Source organism: Polychytrium aggregatum (genome assembly GCF_025602895.1).
Source record: "Polychytrium aggregatum strain JEL109 chromosome Unknown BJ171scaffold_13, whole genome shotgun sequence".
NCBI classification, from domain to species: domain Eukaryota; kingdom Fungi; phylum Chytridiomycota; class Chytridiomycetes; order Polychytriales; genus Polychytrium; species Polychytrium aggregatum.
The window spans coordinates 402179-422992 of NW_026516215.1; the positions used below are offsets into that span (position 1 = coordinate 402179).

The following is a 20814-nucleotide window of genomic DNA, read 5'->3' on the forward strand; positions in this document are numbered from 1 at the left end:
TCACGACCCTCGAACTCCGATCCCAGTACCACATGTCGACCCAGCAGATCAACGCACTGGCTTCGACTCCCGGCGCCGTGTATGTTTGTACTCTGAGCAGTGACTTGAATACAGTTGCTGTTGAACCCTACGACCCCGTTGCCCAACTTGCCCGTGTCCTCGAACCACTGACCCCCGAACACCGATCCATCATCGCAAAGTACCGCGATGCCTTCAACGAACTCAAGGAACTCCCGCCTCACCGACCCGGCATCGACATGAACATCCAACTCGACGACTCTGCCAAGCCAACCTGGTCGTCGCTCTACCAAATGTCGGCCGAAGAACTCGCTCGTCTCAAAGACGAACTCGACCGATTGCTCCGGATCGGCCACATCCGCAAGTCCGTCTCGCCCTTCGGCGCACCGATCTTCTGGGTCAAGCAGGGCGACAAGTTCCGACTCGTCTTTGACTTCCGCGCCCTCAACAAGATCACCGTCAAGGACCGCACCGCGCTGCCCAACATGCGCGAGATCATCGACCGCCTGTCCAAGTGCCGTGTCTTCTCCAAGCTCGACTTGCAACGCGGATTCCACCAGATCCGCATTGCCGACGCCGACACCCCCAAGACGGCCTTCAGGACCAAGTACGGCCACTTTGAGTGGCTTGTGATGCCCTTCGGCCTCGCCAACAGTCCCTCCGTGTTCCAAGCCGCGATGAACGACATCTTCCGCGAGTTCATCGACGACTTTGTGTTCGTCTACATCGACGACATCCTGATCGCATCCGAGGACGAGGACCAGCACATCCGCCACATCGAACTGGTCCTCGACAAGATCCACCGACACGGCTTCAAGATCCGACCCGAGAAGTGTTCGTTCTTCAACTCGACCGTCACCTATCTCGGCTTCATCATCGGCGAAGGACGCATCCAAGTGCATCCCTCGCGCATCGACGCCATCAAGAACTACCCGCGACCAACGACCGAACACGAACTCCGCAGCTTCCTCGGCTTGACCAACACCATCATGAGCTTTGTCCCTGGCTACGCTGCCCTCGCCGGTCCACTCTCGACTCTGATCACCACCCGCTCCGCCAACTCGACCAAGTCCGTCGTCTGGGACGACAACGCCATCGCCGCCTTCGAGCAGCTCAAGTTGCTCTCGCCTCAGTCGCTGCACATGGTCAACCCGGACAAGGACATTCACCTCTTCACCGACTGGTCCGAGTCAAGCGCATCGATTGGTGGATGGATCGGGCAGGACATGGACGGATCCGGCACGGTGCGCCCCATCGCTTTCAACTCGCAGAAACTGCACGGATCCGAACTCAACTACTCGCCCTACAACGGCGAGCTGCTGTCGATCACCCGCCACCTCGACAAGTTCAAGAACTACCTCGTCGGCCGCAAAGTCTTCCTCCACACCGACCAGAAGGCGCTCAAGCACATCCTCGACTCCAAGACCCTCAACAAGCGCCAACAGCGAGCCATCGACACGATGCTGGACTTTGACCTCGAGATCCAGTGGATCCCCGGCTCGTGGAACAAGGTCGCCGACGTGCTCTCGCGCACACCGACAGCCATCTCCAAGGCCGTCCAAGTCTCGATCATCAACGCGATTGTCAACCTCGGACCCTCGCCCGACGATCTCTTGGACACCATCCGCACTCAGTACAGCTCCGACCCGATCCTGTCAGCACTGATCTCGGTCCTCCGCGACAACTCGACCGACGGACTCAAGCCGTGGATGAAGGCACAGCTGCACCGCTTCTCACTTCGACACGGGATTCTCTACTTCGACTCGACCCGCATCTGCATCCCCGGCAAGGACCTCCGCATCTCGATCATCAAGGACCACCACGACTCTGTCTGTGCAGCTCACCCCGGCACCAACACGCTCTACAAGGCCATCTCGACACACTACTACTGGCCCGCCATGTCCAAGGACATTGCCGAGTGGGTCTCGCACTGCGACATCTGCCAGCGAGCCAAGATCCGACGACAACAAGCATACGGTCACTTCTCCCGGATCCCTGTGGCCACCCGCAAGATGGACACTGTCGCCCTCGACTTCATCCTCGGACTCCCGCCTGTCACGGACTCACTCTCGGGACGCACCTTCAACTCGATCACGATCTTTGTCGACTCCCTCACCAAGTACGTCGTCCTGGTTCCTGGCAACAAGACCGACTCGGCCGAAGACGTCGCCCGCCAGTACTTCCGCGATGTCTTTGTGCACTTTGGACTCGCCGGCACTTTCATCTCGGATCACGACACACGCTTCCGGTCGGCCTTCTGGACAGGACTTAACACTCTGCTCAAGACCGAACTCCGGATCGCCTTTGCCCACCACCACGAGGCCGCCGGACAAGTCGAACGCTTTGTGGCAACCGTCGCCGAGGCCATCCGCTGTTCGACTCTGGCCCTCGGCTCCCGCTGGATCGATCAAGTGCCATACATCCAGTTCGCGCTCAACTCACACAGCTCAGCTTCGACTGGACATTCGCCCTTCTTCCTGATGCACGGTCAGCATCCTCGCACTCCTGCCAACACCGACATCATCGCCGAGTCCAACCCTGCAGCACAGTCGATCGAGGAGATGCAAGCGACTCTGGACTTGGTCTCGGACAACATCGGCAAGGCCCAGGACCGGGCCCTGTACTACGCCAACCGACATCGACGCGATATCAGCTACGACATTGGCGACCAAGTCCTGATCGACACGACCGCGTATCACTTCAGCACGGACGACGTCACACCCTCCAAGATGCGGATGCCGTACTTGGGACCCTTCAAGATCATCGAGAAGATCGGAACGACTGGATATCGACTTCGACTCCCGAGGACCCTCCGATTTACAACCGAACTCCCCGCTTCCGCCCTCGTCCCCTACAACACACCATCGACCGACCAACTTGTGTTTGATGAACCCGGACCCAACCACAACGACGAATCAGTGTTCGAAGCGATCATTGGACACAGGATCAACCGACGACGTCGACTTCCTGGATATCGACACGAGTTCTTGCTCCGCTGGCAGGGATACGACCCATCTTACGACTCGTGGGCACCACTGGCCGAACTCTTGGATGGAGGACTCGCAGATATCCACGACTTCCTCAGCCGCAACCGCAACCTTCCGGAAATGGACACACTGATCGACCTTTGCCAAGCACAAGTGCAACGCAACTCGGGATCGAAAAATTGATGGTTTGACTTGAGCACAATTTTTCTGGGGGGGATGTCACAGATCGCTCTGCCCGCCTAGCTGCACCGTCGCACTTGTGTCACTGTTTGCGTCGCACACTTTCCTTTTCCTTTGTCCTGTGACGCCTTTCCTTTTTCCTTGCTCTCATGTTGCACACGCCGCTCTGTTTTCCCTGCATTTGTCATCGACCATGCATTAGTCAGACGCTGTGTCACCCGCATTTGTCAGCCACCGAGCATTTGTCAGACTTTCACATGTTTCTCCGGTTAGCCGTTGCTGCCTGGCTGCTGTCCCGCCGCCTCCGCTGCTTCGCCCCCGCTGCGGCAGGCTTCGCCTCCGGGACCGCCAGACAGATAAATAGCCCGCCTTCACCCGCTCATGTTTCTGGTCATCACCTTCGACCCCAGACACACTTGACTCTAGATCCTAGCCTCGCTAAGATCAATAAAACCCTTCTCTATCTTTTTCTTTTGATCTCCTCTTGATCCCGTGATCTGACATGCAGTCGCCCCCACCCACCACATCGTCGCCGCCAAGCTCTGCTTAAAGGACCAGGCGTACCGTTGGTACCGCCGCCAAGGGTTCGACGAGCAGAGCGAAGGTGTGTTTGACGACTTCAAGGACCGCCTCCGTCGCCGCTTCGGCAGCCCCAATGCTGAACTCATTGCCCGTGACAAGCTATACTCTCTCGTGCAGCGTGGTTCTGTGACCCGCTACATCGAGGAGTTTGAAGACCTCTCCTCCCAGATTGAGGAGCTGGGCTCTGCTGATGCGATGTACCTCTTCCAGAAGGGCCTCAAGCCCAAGATCAGAGAGTACATCGCCAGCAACCCTGATGCCCGCAAGTCCCTGGACGTGATGATGGACGTTGCCGAGAACCTCGACAACGTCCAGTACCATGGCCGCCAGTTCTACCCGCAGCTGGCAGGCGGCCATCGGTCTCATCACGTCCCAGCCCGTCCGCCTCGCCCGGCCCCGCCCGCAAGACCCATGCCTGAGCCCATGGACGTTGACGTCAACGCCATGGAGGCTCGTGGCCCTCCCCGCTCCCGGTTCCAGCAAGCTGCCACTGTCTCCCCCAAGGACAGACAGAAGCAGGAGGACCTCCGCCATGGTTCCTGCTTCTTCTGTCACCGACCGGGACACCAGGCCAAGGAGTGCCCCATGAAGTCGGGAAACGGCCGACCCTACTAGGTGGCTCTGGAGCCCTAGTAGGAGACCAACGCCGTGGATTGCTCAATGCAGTCCACGCGTCTCCAGAGGAAGTTCACCTCGCCCCCTCCCCCGAAGGAGAAACAAACCAAGTGTTGTGCGTCGTGCGAGAGGTGCATGGTGGCGCAAGCCGCCTGCCTCTCCACGAACGTGAAGAGAAAACCAAAATTGAAAACCAAAACAAAAAAGAAAATCAAGAACCCTTGAGGGACAGGACCGCCTGTGCCCTCACCCCTGTCAAGTCGTGTGTGTCGGATGCTTCCGACATGTGTCCGCAAGCCGTGGACGTCGTGTGCAATGGCGTGCTGACGCCGCAGGCCCCCGCAATGGCCGAACCCTATCCAAAATGTCCGAGTGGCCGTGATGAAGCCAACCAAGACCAAGTGTCGCCCGTTCCCCCAAGTCAAGTCATGGTGCAGGAGGCTGTGCAGGAGGACCATGAAGAGTCCCTGCTGTACCTCCCTGCCACCGTCCAAGGTCACACCGTCCGAATGATGGTGGACTCTGGAGCAAGCTGCAACTTTGTCAGCAGACGCTTGCTCCAGGAGCTCAACATACATGCAACCAAGAAGAAGTCGCCGATGAGTGTGGCGCTTGCAGACGATCGTGTGCAGCAGTGCACACACCAAGTGGTCCTGCGAGTGGCCCTCCATCCCAAGTACCATCCTGTCCTGTTGTTCCAAGTGATCGACACCAAGTTCGATGCCATCCTCGGCATGAGCTGGCTTGCTCGTGCCGAGCCGACTCCAGTCGTCGACTGGAAAGGCCGCACTGTCCGTGTTGGCCCTGACATTGTCCTGCAGGGCATGGCCTCACCCAACATGCCACCTCTCCTCTCAGCCATGCAATTCAAGAGGCTGATCAAGAAGGACACGTCGTTCCTCTGTGTCGTGCGTGAGGTCGACGACACCGACCAAGCCGGTCCCGGTCCCCCGCCTGTGGTGACCAAGCTGCTCGACGAGTACAAGGACGTATTCCCCGACCAGTTGCCACAATGCCTGCCACCCCAACGCACCGTCGATCATCGCATCGACATCGAACCAGGCTCGTCGCCTCCGTCAAGACCGACGTACCAACTGTCGCTGACGGAGATGGACGAACTCAAGCGCCAGTTGGATGACCTCCTCGCCCATGGGTTCATCCGCCCGAGCCAGTCACCGTATGGTGCACCAGTGCTCTTTGTCAAGAAGAAAGAAGGTGATCTCAGGATGTGCGTCGACTATCGCGCACTAAACAAACAGACCATCAAGAACACCTACCCGTTGCCCAGGATCGACGAGTTGATGGATCGTCTGAGTGGAGCAAAGGTCTTTAGCAAGATAGACCTCCGCTCAGGCTACCATCAGATCCGCATCCACGAGGATGATGTCCACAAGACCGCCTTCAGGACTCGCTACGGACTGTACGAGTTCCTAGTGCTGCCGTTCGGATTGACGAACGCACCTGCCACGTTCATGCAGCTGATGAACGATGTGTTCCGCCAAGAGCTCGACAACTCTGTCATCGTGTACCTGGATGATATCCTTGTGTACAGCAAGGATGAAGCGACCCATGAAGGTCATGTCGCCCGCGTGCTGGCCAAGCTACGCGAGCACAAGTTGTATGCCAAACTGTCCAAGTGTGAGTTCTTCAAGAATCAAGTCCCGTTCCTGGGACACGTTGTCTCAGGAAGAGGAATCGAAGTCGACCCCGCCAAGGTCAAGTCTGTGGTCGAGTGGCCGCCGCTCGCATGCGTCTCTGACGTGCAGTCGTTTCTCGGTCTCGTCAACTACTACCGCCGATTCATCCCCGATCTGGCGCGCACTGCCGGTCCACTCACAGACCTACTCCGCAAAGAGTGCCCCTTCGTGTGGGACCACCCACAACGCCAAGCGTTCGAGACCCTCAAGCACGCCTTGACGAACGCTCCTGTCCTCGCTGTGTTCGACCCGAACACGGATGTCTCCGTGCACACCGACGCCTCCGACTTTGCGGTGGGAGCTGTTTTGATGCAGGAGGGAAGGCCCGTTGCCTTCGAGTCGCGCAAACTGTCCCAACACGAGATCAACTATCCCGTGCACGAGAAGGAGCAGCTTGCGATCATCTACGCGCTGCAGAAGTTCCGAGTGTACCTCCACGGTACCGCCAAGCCCTTCAAGATTGTGACGGACCACCAGTCACTGCGTTACCTCGACACCAAGAAGAACCTGAGCCGACGCCAAGCGCGATGGATGGAGTTCCTCGCCGAGTACAACTACGAGGTTGTATACCAGAAAGGCAAACTCAATGTGGTGCCTGACGCACTGTCCCGACGCCCCGACTACCAATTGGCGTCACTGTACGAGTCGACTGTCAGTGTCGACAACACGATGCTGGATGTTGTCCGAGACAACATCGCCAACGACAAACAGTTCGGAGAACTGTTCCGAAAGGTGTCTAAGCTCCCCAAGGACGACGAATCATCCGAGTACACAGTGCGTGATGGCCTGCTCCTCCTGAAGAAGGACAGCCGTGTCTGTGTGCCGGACATTCCGTCGTTGAAGACCAAGTTGCTCCAAGAGGTCCACGACTCGCCCCTCGCTGGACACTTTGGAGTCGAGAAGACATACGACCGACTGGCCAAAGTCGCATACTGGCCTGGAATGAAGCGCACCGTCGAGAAGTACATCGAGTCCTGCCATACCTGCAAGATGGTCAAGTCACGCACGACCCGAGAGCAAGGATTGCTGCAACCCCTGCCTGTTCCCGACCGCCCCTGGACCAGCATGTCCATGGATCTCATCACGCATCTACCGACGACCAAGTTGGACCACGATGCAATCGCTGTCTTTGTCGACAGGTTCAGCAAGATGGCACACTTTGTGCCGTGCCAGACGACATGCTCCGCGCCTGACCTTGCACTGCTGTTCTTCAAGCATGTGTTCAAGCACCACGGCCTCCCAAAGTCCATCGTCAGTGATCGAGACCCCCGATTCACCTCCTTGTTTTGGACAAGTCTGTTCGACCATCTCGGCACCAAGCTGAACATGTCAACCTCGCACCACCAACAAACGGATGGACAGTCCGAGCGGACGATCCGCACCCTCGAGCAATACCTGAGGACATACGCCTCGACCAGCCAAGACGACTGGGACATACAGCTGAGTCATGCAGAGTTTGCATACAACACCGCCAAGTCGAGCACAACTGGCTTGAGCCCCTTTGAGGCGCTCTACGGATTCCAGCCTGATGTTCCCACCTCCTTGACACTGACCGAGTCCACGGCTGGATTGCCTCCCAAACCAAGTGCCTTTGTCAAAGATCATCAAGTCCGACACAAGATGATCGCCGACGCGCTCACGGATGCGCAACAAGTGATGGCGAAGTACTACGACCGCCGACACCAGGATGTCTCCTTTGAAGTTGGAGACCTTGTCTACCTGGACGCCGACAACATCAAGGTCCCCGAAGCCCAGTCAAAGAAGTTGTTGCCCAAGTACCGAGGACCGTTCAAGATAGCGGCCCGACCCAGTCCCCTCAACTACCTGTTGGACTTGCCACCTGGAAGCAAGCTCCATCCTGTCTTCCATGTGTCCAAGCTGCGTCGCCACACGACCCGCAGTCCAGCACAGTTCCCCGACGCCGACGAAGGTGTCCCGGACGACGCACCACTGGAAGACGACCTCGGACAATACTATACTCAAGAATATGAAGTCGAAAGGATCGTGAGGCACAAGAAAGTGGCTGATGGGTCACTTCGGTTTTATGTCAAGTGGGTTGGTTACCCACACTCGGGCAACACATGGCAAACACTGGAGGACTTGTCCCATGCACCCGAGGAGCTGAGTAAATACGGTAAACACCTCGAGGAGCCCCAAATAAAGAGCACACGCAGGGCTCCTCGCAGGAAGCCTTCTTAAGTGTGGGAGTGTAGGAGATGGTATCTCCGACGCTGTGCTGCGCGTACTGCGCGTACTGCGCGGCGCAGTGGGTCGTGACCTGTGCTGCGCTTTGCGTTTTCACGCACCGCAGGCAGGCCACCGCAGGGTATACCTGCGGGTTGCCCCCGTTCCCCCCGTTTGTCTGGAGTTCGGTTTTATCGTGAATAAACGTAAGTGCTCCCCGAGCTCACCCGTCCGCTAGAGTAGCCTAGCACCGCCCTGTTCTGCCCCGTCCTGTCTTGTCTTGTACCCCCTCCCTCCCCGTCTTGCCCCAACGTCCCAGTAGTGGACGTTACACCGGAACTCTTCATGTTGGTTCTTGCCTTTGCTGGGACATCGGCTTTTTTATACCGCGGGAACCCATCCAGATGCTGTGAGGCAGCAATTGGATATTTCTCGCTTATGTACGCTACCTGGTCCTCACAGAATTTGAGAACTTTTTCCAATCATCACATTTTCTCGGGTGTGTTATCCCATAGCTCTCCTTGATGCAAAATTATCATAGCTCTTCAATGTTTTGTCCCATTGGCTTCCCATTTCTGCACCCAGTTCCTGTTACTGTTGGCCGATACCCGCTGCCTTTATGACAGCCAGAAGCAACATTGGTTCCCTCCCAGGCCATCTTGATCATTCCATTTCGAACCGCCTCTGCTCCAGCCTCACATCACCTCCTGGCCCTCGGTTCCCATTCGTGCCTGTGTTTGCACTTCATTTGTCGTCTATTCCTGATGGCCTGTCGCCATGTTCTCGTCATACCCTCCCTTCGTGTCGAAAACCAACTCACGAAGATGTCTACTCATAATAGAGCGGTATGGAATTGAAAGAGGTTTCTTTGCGACGGAGATTCATTTATCAGATATTTGGCACAAGTTCTTGAGGAAGTTTAGCAGCTCTTCCTTGTCACTCCCCATGTCTCCAACCCTGATACAACGATATCTTGACCCTGAAGTGTCATAAGAGCATACGGATATATCTTATCATCTTGCTCGATCATCGTTCATGGTAGTATTGCCAATTATATCCATGTATCGCATATATCGCAGCACTTACATTCGTGTCGCATCATATGCGAGCTCCATGTTCCCACATGGTTTCTTGCCCATCGAACCGCAGACCCTAATTCTTGGAATAGAAGCCTCGATCCACCCGAAATTGCCCTGGTGTCGTAAATGCACAAATATCTGTAATTTTTACTGATGGTCAGTGCATCTGATATTCTCCTCCTGTCATCGACATCTCTCTCCAATACTCTCAATGCTGCCACGCTCATTATCGGCTGCATTTTCAACTAACCTCTCGGCACCTCCAGTAATCTGTTTGCATGAAACTTGAACACTGCCTGGCGACGCAAGTATGATGATTTGTGCGTACTGAGCTAGTAGATGACCGCCAACATGCATGACACGATGCAAAATGCTAACGTGATCACCAATGCTGATATCTTCTAAGTTGTGATCTGTGGCCCGTTGCTATATCAATTTTTGCGTACGCTCCTTTTGCGAAGCTACTGTTTCCCAAAACTTACATTCTATCCATATGCCCATGACAACGTGATCCACCGGTTCATGGAGATCGTCCACATCTTCAATTGGACTTGCTGTTCTTGGGTTCATTCGAGTATATCCCAATATCTGATGTGACACTTTGATGTTCAGAGTGGAGATTCCCGAATTGTTGTCGCGGCATTAGTTGTATCCAGTGATGGCATCAAGCCGCTGTCGCTGTGATTTACGATCTTTTCACTCCTCACTGTCAAGAATAGCCTTGGTGAAGCTGATGCGAGGCCCACCTCGTATTCTCCCGTAGTGAATCGTTACTTTTCCTCGCAAGAAGGCTGTCGGGCTGTAAGGCATAGACTTGCTCATAATTGATTCAAGTGGTAGAACCGTGGTCGAGCTTACGGCCTTCGTTGTGTAGGTTGCTGTGGTCGGTGTTGCCAAGGCGCACTTCTTGGTCCAGCACATATGCTTGATCACATAAGTGTCACCCCTGTGCATGAATATCGCTCCTAAAACACACCCGATGAATTCTGAGTCACTTTCAAGCTACACTCAGAAACCCCCCCCCTACTGAGCAACGCGGGGGTGGGGAGCAGAGTTAGCATTAACTCTTACCCCGATAAATGGTGTTGAGAGCGCGGTCCACTTCAACGTCTTCGATATCCGTATTTGTGACTATGTCGACCACCCTGACAACGTCCGCTTGGCTTCCGCGGATTTGGACATGCTGCGACGGTGATCCGCTGAATCTTATGTCGGGAAAGAAAATCTGAAAGAAACGTGGGCTTCAGATCGGCGTCCCCCTAATGGAGTCGTGAATCCTCAGGACTCGATCAAAAAAGCGCTCAGCACATGGGAGTAGTCCTGCGATCATGAGTTGGATACAGCCCTACATTGTTCTGCGGGTCGAAAAAGAGATTCGCTTGCATCACTTCGCCTGCCGATTCGCCAAAGTATTTCGCATCTCGCTCAATATTCAGCGGTATCTCTGCGGCGGCACAATGAAGGTGCTGCTCCAGATACCACTTGTTGTCGGTACACAACAGTGCAGCGCTATAGCTGCTATCGACAAGCGAGTCGGGATTGTTCAGGTAGAATTCGTCGATCGGAGAGCCCGGGATTGCTATCTGCGGTGACCGATGTTGCAGCATGATTAGCAACTTGTGTTCACAAACATATGATTACAATCTCTGGTTGGGTGGCCGCTATTTCCCTTCCTGGAAGTGCTCGAGTCGTTACCACCGACCCTCACGCCTTCGCTCTCTTCATGCTTACCAATATCGAGACCGAACTGAGACTCCGTCGGCCAGCACGTCCGGCTTGCTGCCGATAGGATGCCAGACTGCTTGGGAAAGATAGATGCAGCACAGCATCTATCCAAGTCAAGGGAAAGGTGAGCAACGCCAGTAAAATTGCTGTTTTTGTCCGTCGTCATTTTCAACTCTCGATGGCCAGCACAAGTCCCCCCGCATTTAAGCGAATTTCGGAACACGCTGATAACCTCTCTTTGATGGCAGGCTGGTCGAGAGGTCTCCTTACCCAAGCTTCCGATATCAATCCCAAGCTCTAAGGCACTCGTGGAAATCAAACCTGGAGACCTCAAGTCAAAAGGTTGTCTTCGAGACAAACAGCTTACAATCGTCAGTCCACATTGGAGCAGCACTTACCAAGTAACTCGCCCTTAAACATCTTATGTTCGATGGATCGGCGCTCCGACGCACTGTATCCTGCCCGATAACAGCTGATTCGCTCAATTAGAGCATCGGGATTGAGATACATCCGTCGTGCTGTCGCCACTATCTCCTTGAACAAAATTTCGCAGTCCATTCTCGACTACCAAGAAATCGGTTGTTGACAGTACAAACGCCAATGCAGCCAAGAGGAGGTAGAGTTACGGCATGGTAAGCTATAAGCAATGCCAAATCAAACTTCTTCTTGCCGACAGTATTAGCCCGCAACAGTCTATCCGATATTAAAGGGGGCGAGGAATTGCATTTTTGTGGCACCTGAGTACCTTAGAAAAGCAAATGGTGCGGATTCCACGATGCAGAAAACCGATGAATAGTTCCGCGACCTCTTCCACTTGGGTTCGCACGGGAGTCCCATTCGATTTCTCTTTTCGTAGTCCGGCTTTCCAAATGATGTGTCGCTTCGATCCTGATGGTGCCCCATCTTGATCGACAATTTTTACGGAATCTAGACCTACAAGCGTGGAAAAGTGCTGATTTGTAGAGCCGTATCATAAGATCGTCAAGGTCTGGTTTGGACGTGAATCGTCGAGTGCGAGGATTCGGCGAATTGGCTGCGCACCTCCTTTGGATTTGCAATTGTTGCCGAGCAACAAATAAACTGAACGCCGTGGTTATCGTAGTGCTCACAGATGCGTCGCAGTCGCCTAATAATCATTGCACAATGGGTTCCAAAGGCCTCGGTGTAATGATGTAGTTCTGGGTACCGATGGGAAGATCGATTCTGTACTTAGCAACATCACCGTTGGCTCGACATGGCAACGCTATTTCGGTTCACAAGTTACCATCAATAACTACATATCGTAGTCGAGATAGGAACCCCCGCCATCCGCTGTGGTGCGGAAGTATGCTGTAATGAAGTGTATCCGGATTCGTAAAGATAACTTGGCAGTTGTCGCGAATTGAACGGCGGACATCTCTTGGAGTGTCGCCATCAAAGTCGGAGATGATTCCCTCAGATACAGTGGTGCATTGACTCAGGAGGTTGCCAAACGACTGCTTTTGATCTTGAGCAAGAGCCTTGGGTCGCGAAATGAGCTTACCATAAGCATTATTGACCAAATCTGATTTCCCAGTTTCAAAGCGTCGCGGCAGTCACCATACCTTTGTTGGAAAGATATATATTGTAGTGGCGCCGCCAGCGCCATCTTCCAGAGAACGTAAAACTGGCAGTTGATAAATCAAGGATTTGCCGCTGCGATTCGAAATGACGGATTAGTTAGAGTTCATCACAGACACTCACCATCCCAGCGCCCACATATGAAGGGGCGTCATTCACCTGGACGTTGGTGTTGTGACGACGACATGGTGCCCCTGCGAAATGTGATTCAGGGCGTCCGTCTGGTGTCGGTAGAGCTTCTTGATGCCATAATGCCTCTCCAGACCATCACGAATGCCTGCTGGCAGCGGCTCGTCGAGGAAACCTAGGACATCACGACATCGACGTCAGGAGGACAGGCCAGAAGGATAAGGGGCCCATATCGTCAAGGTCGCAAGAGCAGTGCAGTTTCGTCCTCAAGTCTCTCTCTGGAATGGCCACCCATGAGTACTGTCGGTTGCCATCTCGGATTCGGTGTGGCCTTCTTCATACCAAATGACGCCTCTCGTCCTGGCGTCTCCACCTCGGCCACGATTTGGCCATGATAAAAGCGCTCTTGTTTGATGGCATCGATAGCCTCATCGGTTGCAGCCAAGCGAGGCTTCTTTGCGATGGGTTCATACTGACTGGGAGAGCCGCTTCGAATGGCTCCTCCAAAGGTTTTCGGCTCCTCCGGGAGTACTTGGAGAGCAGTTCGCCAGAGTTTTTCCAAGGGATCTTCACCCTGCCGGCATATCCAGCAGACGCAGCCCAAACCATTAGACTATTGGATCAACTGCATTGATAGCGACGGTGGATTGCGGATCAAGGAGTCGATCGGAGTCGGCAAAGCGCGATCTTTGGTCGTACCTGCTGCAGAGCGAGCTTGTGAAAATCCCGCAGTGATGCTCTGAATGTCATGTTTCTCGCCTCGATGATCTTGGAGAGCTCGCACACTTGCGTTTTTTTGGCAGGGTCAATGTCGACAAACTCCAGTATCAACTGTGGATCGGATCGAGAAGCGTCAGGCGAGGCGATGGACTTGAGATCTTCATAGAGTTTATCGTCATAGTCGATCTTGTGGCCGTGACCGAGCCGTAACATTGACGGACATAGGACCGCAACGGCTGCAACATCTTGCTCAGATATACGATCGCCAAAGAGGCCCTCGACTGAAGGTTGAACACTGCTAAAGGCGATCGCAGAGTGTCGCTTCGAAAGCACAAATGTACAGACGGTGTTGAAGCTTCGAAAAAACCTCTCGAGACGGAGAAACTCGGCCCCGAGATCGAGCGGCTCATCTGTTGCCGCCTGTTTGTCTGTGGATCCAGCAACCTGAGGTTTCGGAGCGCGGCCGGCTGGTTTTCGGGCAGCAGACCGCTTCTTCAACGAAATAGTAGCAGGCCGAGTCGTCGGATCGGCCATTTCACCGGACAGACTCTTCAGCTGTTGTAGATGCACCCCAGAGCCCGCTGATGACGGCCGATGTCAGCAGCAGCAGTGGATACGTGGGCAACGAGGCCGTGCCTGGCGCCGCTGGCTGGCTGAGATTCTCCGGATGCGGAGTCGGCGAGGCGGAGGAGCGACCGCGTGATCACAGGGTTTGATTGCCCAAGATCGCAGATCCAGACACATTTTGCCCGCCTCCCCCATCGCTGCCGTCTCCGGGCACAGTCGAGAGCAAACCATGCGAAATATGCACCAGATTCACCCTCGGCTCTGCCCTGCGGCTCAACAGGCCTTCCGTCCTCTCAGACGGAGCCTCAGCACTCAGGCGTATCCGCGACCGCTGTATCTGATTGAGACGAATGACAAGCTCTATGGGATATCCATGGTTGACCCCGCGAAGCTTTCCAGAGTCTTGCCAAAGGCCCTTGTTGGGTGGGTACCAAAGGAAACTGCACCAGAGCCCTCATCCTTTGCAGGGCCCTCACCACGCAGCTTTTTGGAGAACAAAGAGTTCCAAGGTACAGCCGAATCGTGAGATGGGGCAGCGGCTTGATCGAGGATGGCGAGTAGGACGGCGAGTAGGATGGCGCGTAGGATGCGACAAAATAAACGTTCGTAGGACTCATCCGTATCGGACGATAAGATGTTCTTCATTCTACTCTGGAAAAGTACATTCATCTGGATGTTCATACTCAAGGTGGGTTATCTCGGTTGGCACAATCCACAACCCACAAGCCCGCTCGTATCGATACTTGGCGATCAAGAGTCGTTCGGCGTTGACTGCGGTCGCCCGCTGATCGAAGACTCCTCCCATGCTGCAGATTTAGCAAGGCATCAAAATATTGGCCACCTGAATATCAACGATCAACGAGTGTTCTCGCCATGGGGACGAGTCAGGTAGGACCTTAACTTGGCATCGCTCAGGACGAATCTGGGCATCAGCGGCGGAGCAAACGCAAAGTTCGCGTCACAGACAGCCCTCGCAGGTGGAATTAGCGCGATCGATTGATCGATCTGCTGACACGCTGTCGGTTATTTAGCGACCCTGAAGATATTTTCGGGACTGTGCTGTTGGACCAAGGTGAGCGAAGGCAACGCGATCCTCTATCATTGCCGGCCAGAAGAAACCCCATGTGCTGATCTTGCTCGAGTCTATCAATCCTAGGTCGAATCGTGCCCGGCTCCTATCAACGGTAAGCCATGGTGATGAATCATGTGCCGCCCAAAATGATGGTAGAGCTCCGTGTGCGACTACGGCCCCTTCTAACGACGCCGATCTTCTCGCCAATCGAACAGTACCGGGTCTCATCGGGTCGTTTCTCGCGAAGGATTGTTCCAGCTATCGGACTATATGTACGAGCAGCTCCTTGGGGAGATACGCCTCTTGCGATGAAATTGGCGCAGTCCAATATCAGAATCAAAGTGGCCGCCGTGATTGAGCATCGCTCATCAATAACTGTCCATTGCCCACCGCCGTTGCTCTCGGCAGTCCATGGGCAATACATCGTGTGCGATGGAGGAACCCGCAGCACCCATTCAACCCATGAAAAGACCACTCCGTTGTTGTGGGACGAGATTACATTCCAGAAATCATAGGTGACATTCGGATCACATTGGTTGCTGTATTGACGGATGACTTGCCGGGACACACCGTCATCTCTGCCGAGCGCGAGGCTGTGGTGTCTTGGGTACAACCGTCGAGCTCACTCTCCGCGATTTGGAGCCCAAGCTTGACATTTCCTTGCGTAGGCCCGACTGAGTCGAAGGGCTTGCTTGGTGGATAGCAGCATGTTCGCCCGCCTGACTTACGAATGCGTGTGGCTTGGAGGATGGCAGGGTTCCTCGGAAAGCAATCTCGTACCTCCCTGTCAACTCTAGCATGGCCATCGACAGCGATCGGCGGTCAACGAGGTTGCCAGGAGGCTGCTTCTCTGCCAAGGCAGAGAGGTTCTTCTGGAGCGATGAGACTGACAAACATTCAAGAATAGACGTCAATATTAGTCACGAGAGCGTCGGAAACGAAAGCAATAACGGGCCGTGGGCAACAACAGAAGCCGCAGAAGCTCCAAATCCCGCAGAAAACAGTGGTTAGAGCGGCAGCCCTATTCCTATCACTATCACTACCATCACTATCCCTATCCCTATCCCTATCCCTATCCCTATCCCTATCCCTATCCCTATCCCTATCCCTATCCCTATCCCTATCCCTATCCCTATCCCTATCCCTATCCCTATCCCTATCCCTATCCCTATCCCTATCCCTATCCCTATCCCTATCCCTATCCCTATCCCTATCCCTATCCCTATCCCTATCCCTATCCCTATCCCTATCCCTATCCCTATCCCTATCCCTATCCCTACCCCTATCCCTACCCCTATCACTATCACTATCACTTCGCCAGAACATAGTCCCGCTGGTCAGCTACCAGCTGAACCTCGATGGCTTAGCTACAGGCCGACTTACTTTGATCAATCTCATCGTCACTGTACACAACCGGCAGTGCCATTCCGAATTTGGGCTCCAAAACTTCGATGAGTTTGAGAATTTGGTGCTGAGTCTCAGCCAAGCCAGTATCAACGGGGTCGATTTCCATGGACGCCACTGGATCAGTTGATTCTTCCAGAATACGAACAAGGGCTGACGAAATGTCAAAATCCGGAGCGGCTTCTTCAGATAGGGCATCGTGTATCATTTGGTGCTCGTCCAAGCCGAGAACTGGAGCTTGTTCGGCGTCGGCTCCCCCGTTCGAGTCAATGTCGCCCGCGAAAACTGGTAGCGCGAGATTCAACGAGGCGCTTGGAGAGGCAAGGTCGTTGAGGACCAACGAGGATTCGGTTTGAGAGACAAAGGCACCTGTTGCGTCGGCGTCGGGCTTGAAAGACAGAAACGCTCCTGGCGCAAGAAACTCCACTGCCGAACCGAGAAGCAACATTCGGATATGAACGGATGGATGAGCAATCTGCCCGCATATTGGCGGCAGGGCTGTCGGCGCTGCTTGGCCGAGCGCCCCCCCCCAACGTCTCCGCCATACGACATGCACATCAGAGTTCTATCCTGCGCACCTATCTCATGGCTCTTTCGCCGTCGGCGAGTCTGATTCTTGGTTGGCGCCACATGCTCGGGGGATGACACAAATTCGAGCTGGGGGACGGTTTTGCAAGGGAGCTGGAACGAGACTTGAACAAGCTGGGCCTCGCTATCTGAGATCGACCGAGCATTGCAGCATACGTCATCACCAAATGGCAATCGGGGGGCTGAAAGCGTGAGCCACAAGCAATCCTGTTCAAGGCAGTAGCGCCTCCCAAAACCAAACAGTGCATCAGACTGACCTAATATTGCTTTATCTTGTGCAACTAGGGGTCTGATCGGCCCGCTAGAAAAGTAGTATGAGCCATCTGGGCCCTGTTTCATCAGAGCTACTTTCTGGTTCTGGCACAACCGATCTGGCAGAGCGCGGAGATACGGGCACCGGTTAGCATCAAAAGAGTAGCAACTGTGCTCGCACCGACCCGGCTCCCGAACCAACCTTGAGGATCCAGCTGGATAAGATGGCAGAAAAGTATAAGCAGGTGAATAGGACATTGATTTAGCTACAGGGTGTGATTGCTGCCGCCGAGAAGCAGCAGCCCCTCTCCTGTGTCGACCAAAAGGGAAGCACACGATACGATGGAAAAGCCACAGGCAAGGCGAAATCCATGCGGTTCGTTGGATCGACATGCTGGCACGATGATAACCACCTGGCTAAAGATCGCTCGCGGACCAAATACTGGAGATCGGGTCGATGGGTTTGCGCACTTGGTGCCCGAGTCCGAGGGAAGGTTTTGGTGGAGACTGCGGACCAGTCGGATGCCCGCTCGATACAACCGATGAGCGGTGTCAAAGACCTCTCCACCATACGGATAGAGGGCCATGATGTTGCTCATCGATATTTCAAAGTCATGCTTGGTTGGATCGGTAACAGAACAGATCGATATCGAAAGGAAAATGCAGAGATTCCCGCGTCGAGTTGAATCAGAGCTGTCACGCACATGGCCAGTCGATCTCATCCTCAATATCCAAGGACCATCATTACCTCGAAATGATCGAGAGACAGATAGGCACCTGCCGTGACCTTTTCGCGCATCTTTGAAAAGTCGACGTGGTCAGGCGCGGCGCCGGGATCGGGGTGGGTCTGATCAAAGAGCTCGAGCTCATCTTCGCTGGCATCGTCATGGCAGCCAAGAGAAGCGAAGCAATTAGACAGCCGCCCAAGTGGAGCACAGATCTAGAGACCACCACCCGGCAAGGTCGGCTGGCGCTCTGCAGCTGCGTGTATGCCTGTTGGCGAGCTGCTGCCGGCTGTCGAGCACCAATGCTGCACCAGCTCCGATGCCAAAGCGAATATCAATGCTACCGACCCAGCGAGAACGAAGAGAATATCTTGGAGGACACTCTGGAGCGGCATAATTTCCATGGCTAAGGGCGAGGCGAACGAGGGACGTGAGGGTTCGGCAGTGCCGATCTTGGGCAAGCGGGAGGTTGGCCGATCAGATCAAGGTCATCATGGCTTCTGGGTGGTCAGCCGCGCTCTCGCATGCTCTCGTCATGTTCTCGGTTGGTCTCGCCGTGCTCTCGCCTGGCCTCGCTCTCGGGCTTTCTCCTCTGGGCGATCTCAACGTTCACAGCCAGTTCGTGCTAGTGTCGTCAGGGGAACGGCGCAGGTCGATCCGCCCAGGACAACACACCACCGCCAGCAATCAGTCTGCCGGGATATCGCACACCAACAAGTGGCCAGTCGCTCATATTGTTTGCTGTACAGGTTGTATTGGAGCTGCATCCGCAAAGCCTTTGCTTTGTACAAAAAACAAGCCTTTTATTGAACTACCCATCTCCGTGCTGCGGAGTCCATTACTTCTGCTCGACCGGGCCGAGAAGAGCCTCCTTCTTGGCAGCAAGTCTCTCCTGGCGACGCTCACGAGCAGCCTTGGACTTGTTGCGGTGAGCCTCAGCCTGGTCGCTGTGTCAAAAACAAAGTATGTGAGCAGCCGGACACAGGGTGTCGCACATACAGTTTGTAAAGGTCGCTCAAACACAGAGGTGATGACGTACGCGAGGAGCTTGGCACGAGCCTTCTCAGCCTTGGCCTTGTGGATGTACTCCATGAGGACACGCTTGTTCTTGAAGACGTTACCCTTGGACTTCAGGTAGAGAGAGTGGTAGCTGGGAGCCAACCAAGAACCCAGAGGTTAGCTGCATCAGGAAGAAGCAGCATGTGCCAGCCAGACAATACAGCAGATGGATCACACATTCAAGCATGGGATCGCCAAGGTATACGTACAGATGCTTGTCGATCTTTCCAGACTCTCGGTACTTGCGGAGGAGGCGGCGGAGGACACGCATGCGGCGCATCCAGAGGACGGCAGTGGGCATGCGGGCCTCGGCAGTACCGCGGCGCTTACCGGTGCCGGTGTGGCGACCGAGACGCTTGGCAGCAAGCTTCTCACGGACACGGAATCGCGAGTGAGAGACCTGAGGCTTCTTGATGATCAGGCCATCCTTAGCCAACTTGCGGATGTTCTTGCCTGGTGGCGGAAAACGGGATCAGGGAATGTTGCCCACACTGTTGACAAGAAGCAATCGGAAGGAGATCTGCCCCGGTGCACGGATCCTCAAAACACTTACGGGAGTTGGCATTGGCGATCTCGGTGACCTCGTTGGGGTCGAGCCAAATCTTGCGCTTGCCGCACTTGAGGACGGCGGCAGCAAGTCGCTTCTGAGAACGGAGGTTGACCCTGAAACAGACAAAGTCGAGCCATTAGGCCAAGCGCTCGGGGCCAAGAGACGTCATTTCGGATAGAAGCCTCCGGGATCGAGTGTTGGTCCATATGCTCCCTTTTTGAACGTCGTTCCGGTGAATGGTTGATCCTGTTGCGTGCCAATGATCCAATTGCCAGAAGACGCATCCACAAGCTTTTCGTTCGATCAGGGTCCGTGATGCCCAAAGTTTCCTCGGTGTGTAGTCCATGCCCAACCATGAAACCAGACGAGGCGATGTAGGTCAAGCCCGGCGGAAACCCTTCCATGGCAGTCACGATGACTTGATTGACAGCGGCAGAGACCCAGCACAGCGTTTCTCGGCCAAAATGCCGAAAACTCCACAGCGGCACCGAGCGCCGAGCACGATCCGTGTCGATGGTGTTCTGTGATCGGGAGCGGACCGCTTCGCCAGAGCGGTTCCGGGATATTCCCAGCTTGCTGCTCCGTAGGTGGGTTCGTCACACTTGCCGCCGTTGGGGCTTGGCTCGCCTGTCGTGGGCAATTCACGGGCGCCGACTTACATTTTATGCAACTGTAAGCTTAATCCACCCCAAAGCGATTATGGAGATTGGAAATTGGGCAGAAAGGGGAGAGTCAAAAAGGTGCTGCCCAAGGCGGTGTGTTAACCCAAGCGGCGAGGAGAAAAAGAGTCTGGGGCGTATGTGGCGCAGCCCGACACCCCAATCGGAATATTTCCTGCTGGCTGCGCCACGGAATGCGGCGACAGAACCAGGACTGGATCCAGCCGGCTGCGCGGGGAGTGATTGGGCGGGGGGCGGCCTTGCTTCTGATTGGACACGACGAGAGAGAGAGAGAGAGAGAGAGAGAGAGAGAGAGAGAGAGGGCCGTCTCGGAGGCAATATCGTTTGGCCGCCTTCGTGGGTCAGGAATCCCGCTCGTCTCGCTGTCGAATCATGGCTTCTGTCATCAAAAAGACCCTGGTC

The 20814-nt window shown here is 54.8% G+C and overlaps 4 protein-coding genes across 4 annotated transcripts; 1 reads left to right on the forward strand and 3 right to left on the reverse strand.

Moving 5' to 3' along the window:
- Positions 1-10143: 10143 nt before the first annotated feature.
- On the reverse strand, positions 10144-14181 carry BJ171DRAFT_53262 (P-loop containing nucleoside triphosphate hydrolase protein). Its single transcript, XM_053112797.1, has 13 exons — positions 13495-14181; positions 13138-13369; positions 12826-12970; positions 12651-12741; positions 12332-12566; positions 12109-12245; positions 11813-12019; positions 11466-11631; positions 11338-11388; positions 11074-11171; positions 10692-10925; positions 10414-10547; positions 10144-10307 (listed from the first exon to the last, which is right to left on the reverse strand). Exons 1-12 carry the CDS (start codon positions 14047-14049, stop codon positions 10446-10448), a joined length of 2253 nt encoding a protein of 750 aa, XP_052967894.1. The 5' UTR covers positions 14050-14181; the 3' UTR covers positions 10144-10307; positions 10414-10445.
- Positions 14182-14246: 65 nt separating this feature from the next.
- On the forward strand, positions 14247-15653 carry BJ171DRAFT_53351 (uncharacterized protein). The gene is made up of 6 exons (XM_053112798.1): positions 14247-14591; positions 14717-14770; positions 14895-14970; positions 15114-15154; positions 15239-15266; positions 15370-15653. Exons 1-6 carry the CDS (start codon positions 14312-14314, stop codon positions 15464-15466), a joined length of 576 nt encoding a protein of 191 aa, XP_052967895.1. The 5' UTR covers positions 14247-14311; the 3' UTR covers positions 15467-15653.
- BJ171DRAFT_53401 (uncharacterized protein) lies at positions 15370-18357 on the reverse strand. The gene is made up of 7 exons (XM_053112831.1): positions 18147-18357; positions 17812-18015; positions 17601-17613; positions 17404-17517; positions 17137-17274; positions 16538-16984; positions 15370-16040 (listed from the first exon to the last, which is right to left on the reverse strand). The coding sequence occupies exons 1-7, from the start codon at positions 18195-18197 to the stop codon at positions 15727-15729; spliced, it is 1281 nt and encodes a 426-aa protein (XP_052967896.1). The 5' UTR covers positions 18198-18357; the 3' UTR covers positions 15370-15726.
- Positions 18358-18860: 503 nt separating this feature from the next.
- On the reverse strand, positions 18861-20454 carry BJ171DRAFT_499802 (60S ribosomal protein L19). Its single transcript, XM_053110504.1, has 5 exons — positions 20392-20454; positions 19736-19845; positions 19392-19635; positions 19163-19273; positions 18861-19070 (listed from the first exon to the last, which is right to left on the reverse strand). Coding segments are annotated over exons 1-5 (576 nt in total). The 5' UTR covers positions 20394-20454; the 3' UTR covers positions 18861-18961.
- Positions 20455-20814: the final 360 nt, after the last annotated feature.

Excerpts from the sequence above, each read along its gene's own strand:
- BJ171DRAFT_53262 (XM_053112797.1), bottom strand. The coding sequence starts at position 14,049 with ATGGCCGATCCGACGACTCGGCCTGCTACTATTTCGTTGAAGAAGCGG. Across the intron at positions 11,389-11,465 it reads GTTTAAGGGCGAGTTACTTG|GTTTGATTTCCACGAGTGCC; the intron begins GTAAGTGCTGCT and ends TGAGGTCTCCAG. Across the intron at positions 11,172-11,337 it reads GATTGATATCGGAAGCTTGG|ATGCTGTGCTGCATCTATCT; the intron begins GTAAGGAGACCT and ends TGACTTGGATAG.
- BJ171DRAFT_53351 (XM_053112798.1), top strand. The coding sequence starts at position 14,312 with ATGCGAAATATGCACCAGATTCACCCTCGGCTCTGCCCTGCGGCTCAA. Across the intron at positions 14,971-15,113 it reads TCGCCATGGGGACGAGTCAG|CGACCCTGAAGATATTTTCG; the intron begins GTAGGACCTTAA and ends TCGGTTATTTAG. Across the intron at positions 15,267-15,369 it reads GTGCCCGGCTCCTATCAACG|TACCGGGTCTCATCGGGTCG; the intron begins GTAAGCCATGGT and ends CCAATCGAACAG.
- BJ171DRAFT_53401 (XM_053112831.1), bottom strand. The coding sequence starts at position 18,197 with ATGCGCGAAAAGGTCACGGCAGGTGCCTATCTGTCTCTCGATCATTTC. Across the intron at positions 17,275-17,403 it reads ACAAGATAAAGCAATATTAG|ATAGCGAGGCCCAGCTTGTT; the intron begins GTCAGTCTGATG and ends GGTCGATCTCAG. Across the intron at positions 16,985-17,136 it reads GCGAAAGAGCCATGAGATAG|TGGAGTTTCTTGCGCCAGGA; the intron begins GTGCGCAGGATA and ends TCGGTTCGGCAG.
- BJ171DRAFT_499802 (XM_053110504.1), bottom strand. Across the intron at positions 19,274-19,391 it reads GGAAAGATCGACAAGCATCT|CTACCACTCTCTCTACCTGA; the intron begins GTACGTATACCT and ends GTTGGCTCCCAG. Across the intron at positions 19,071-19,162 it reads GCTCGTGCCAAGCTCCTCGC|CGACCAGGCTGAGGCTCACC; the intron begins GTACGTCATCAC and ends TTTTTGACACAG.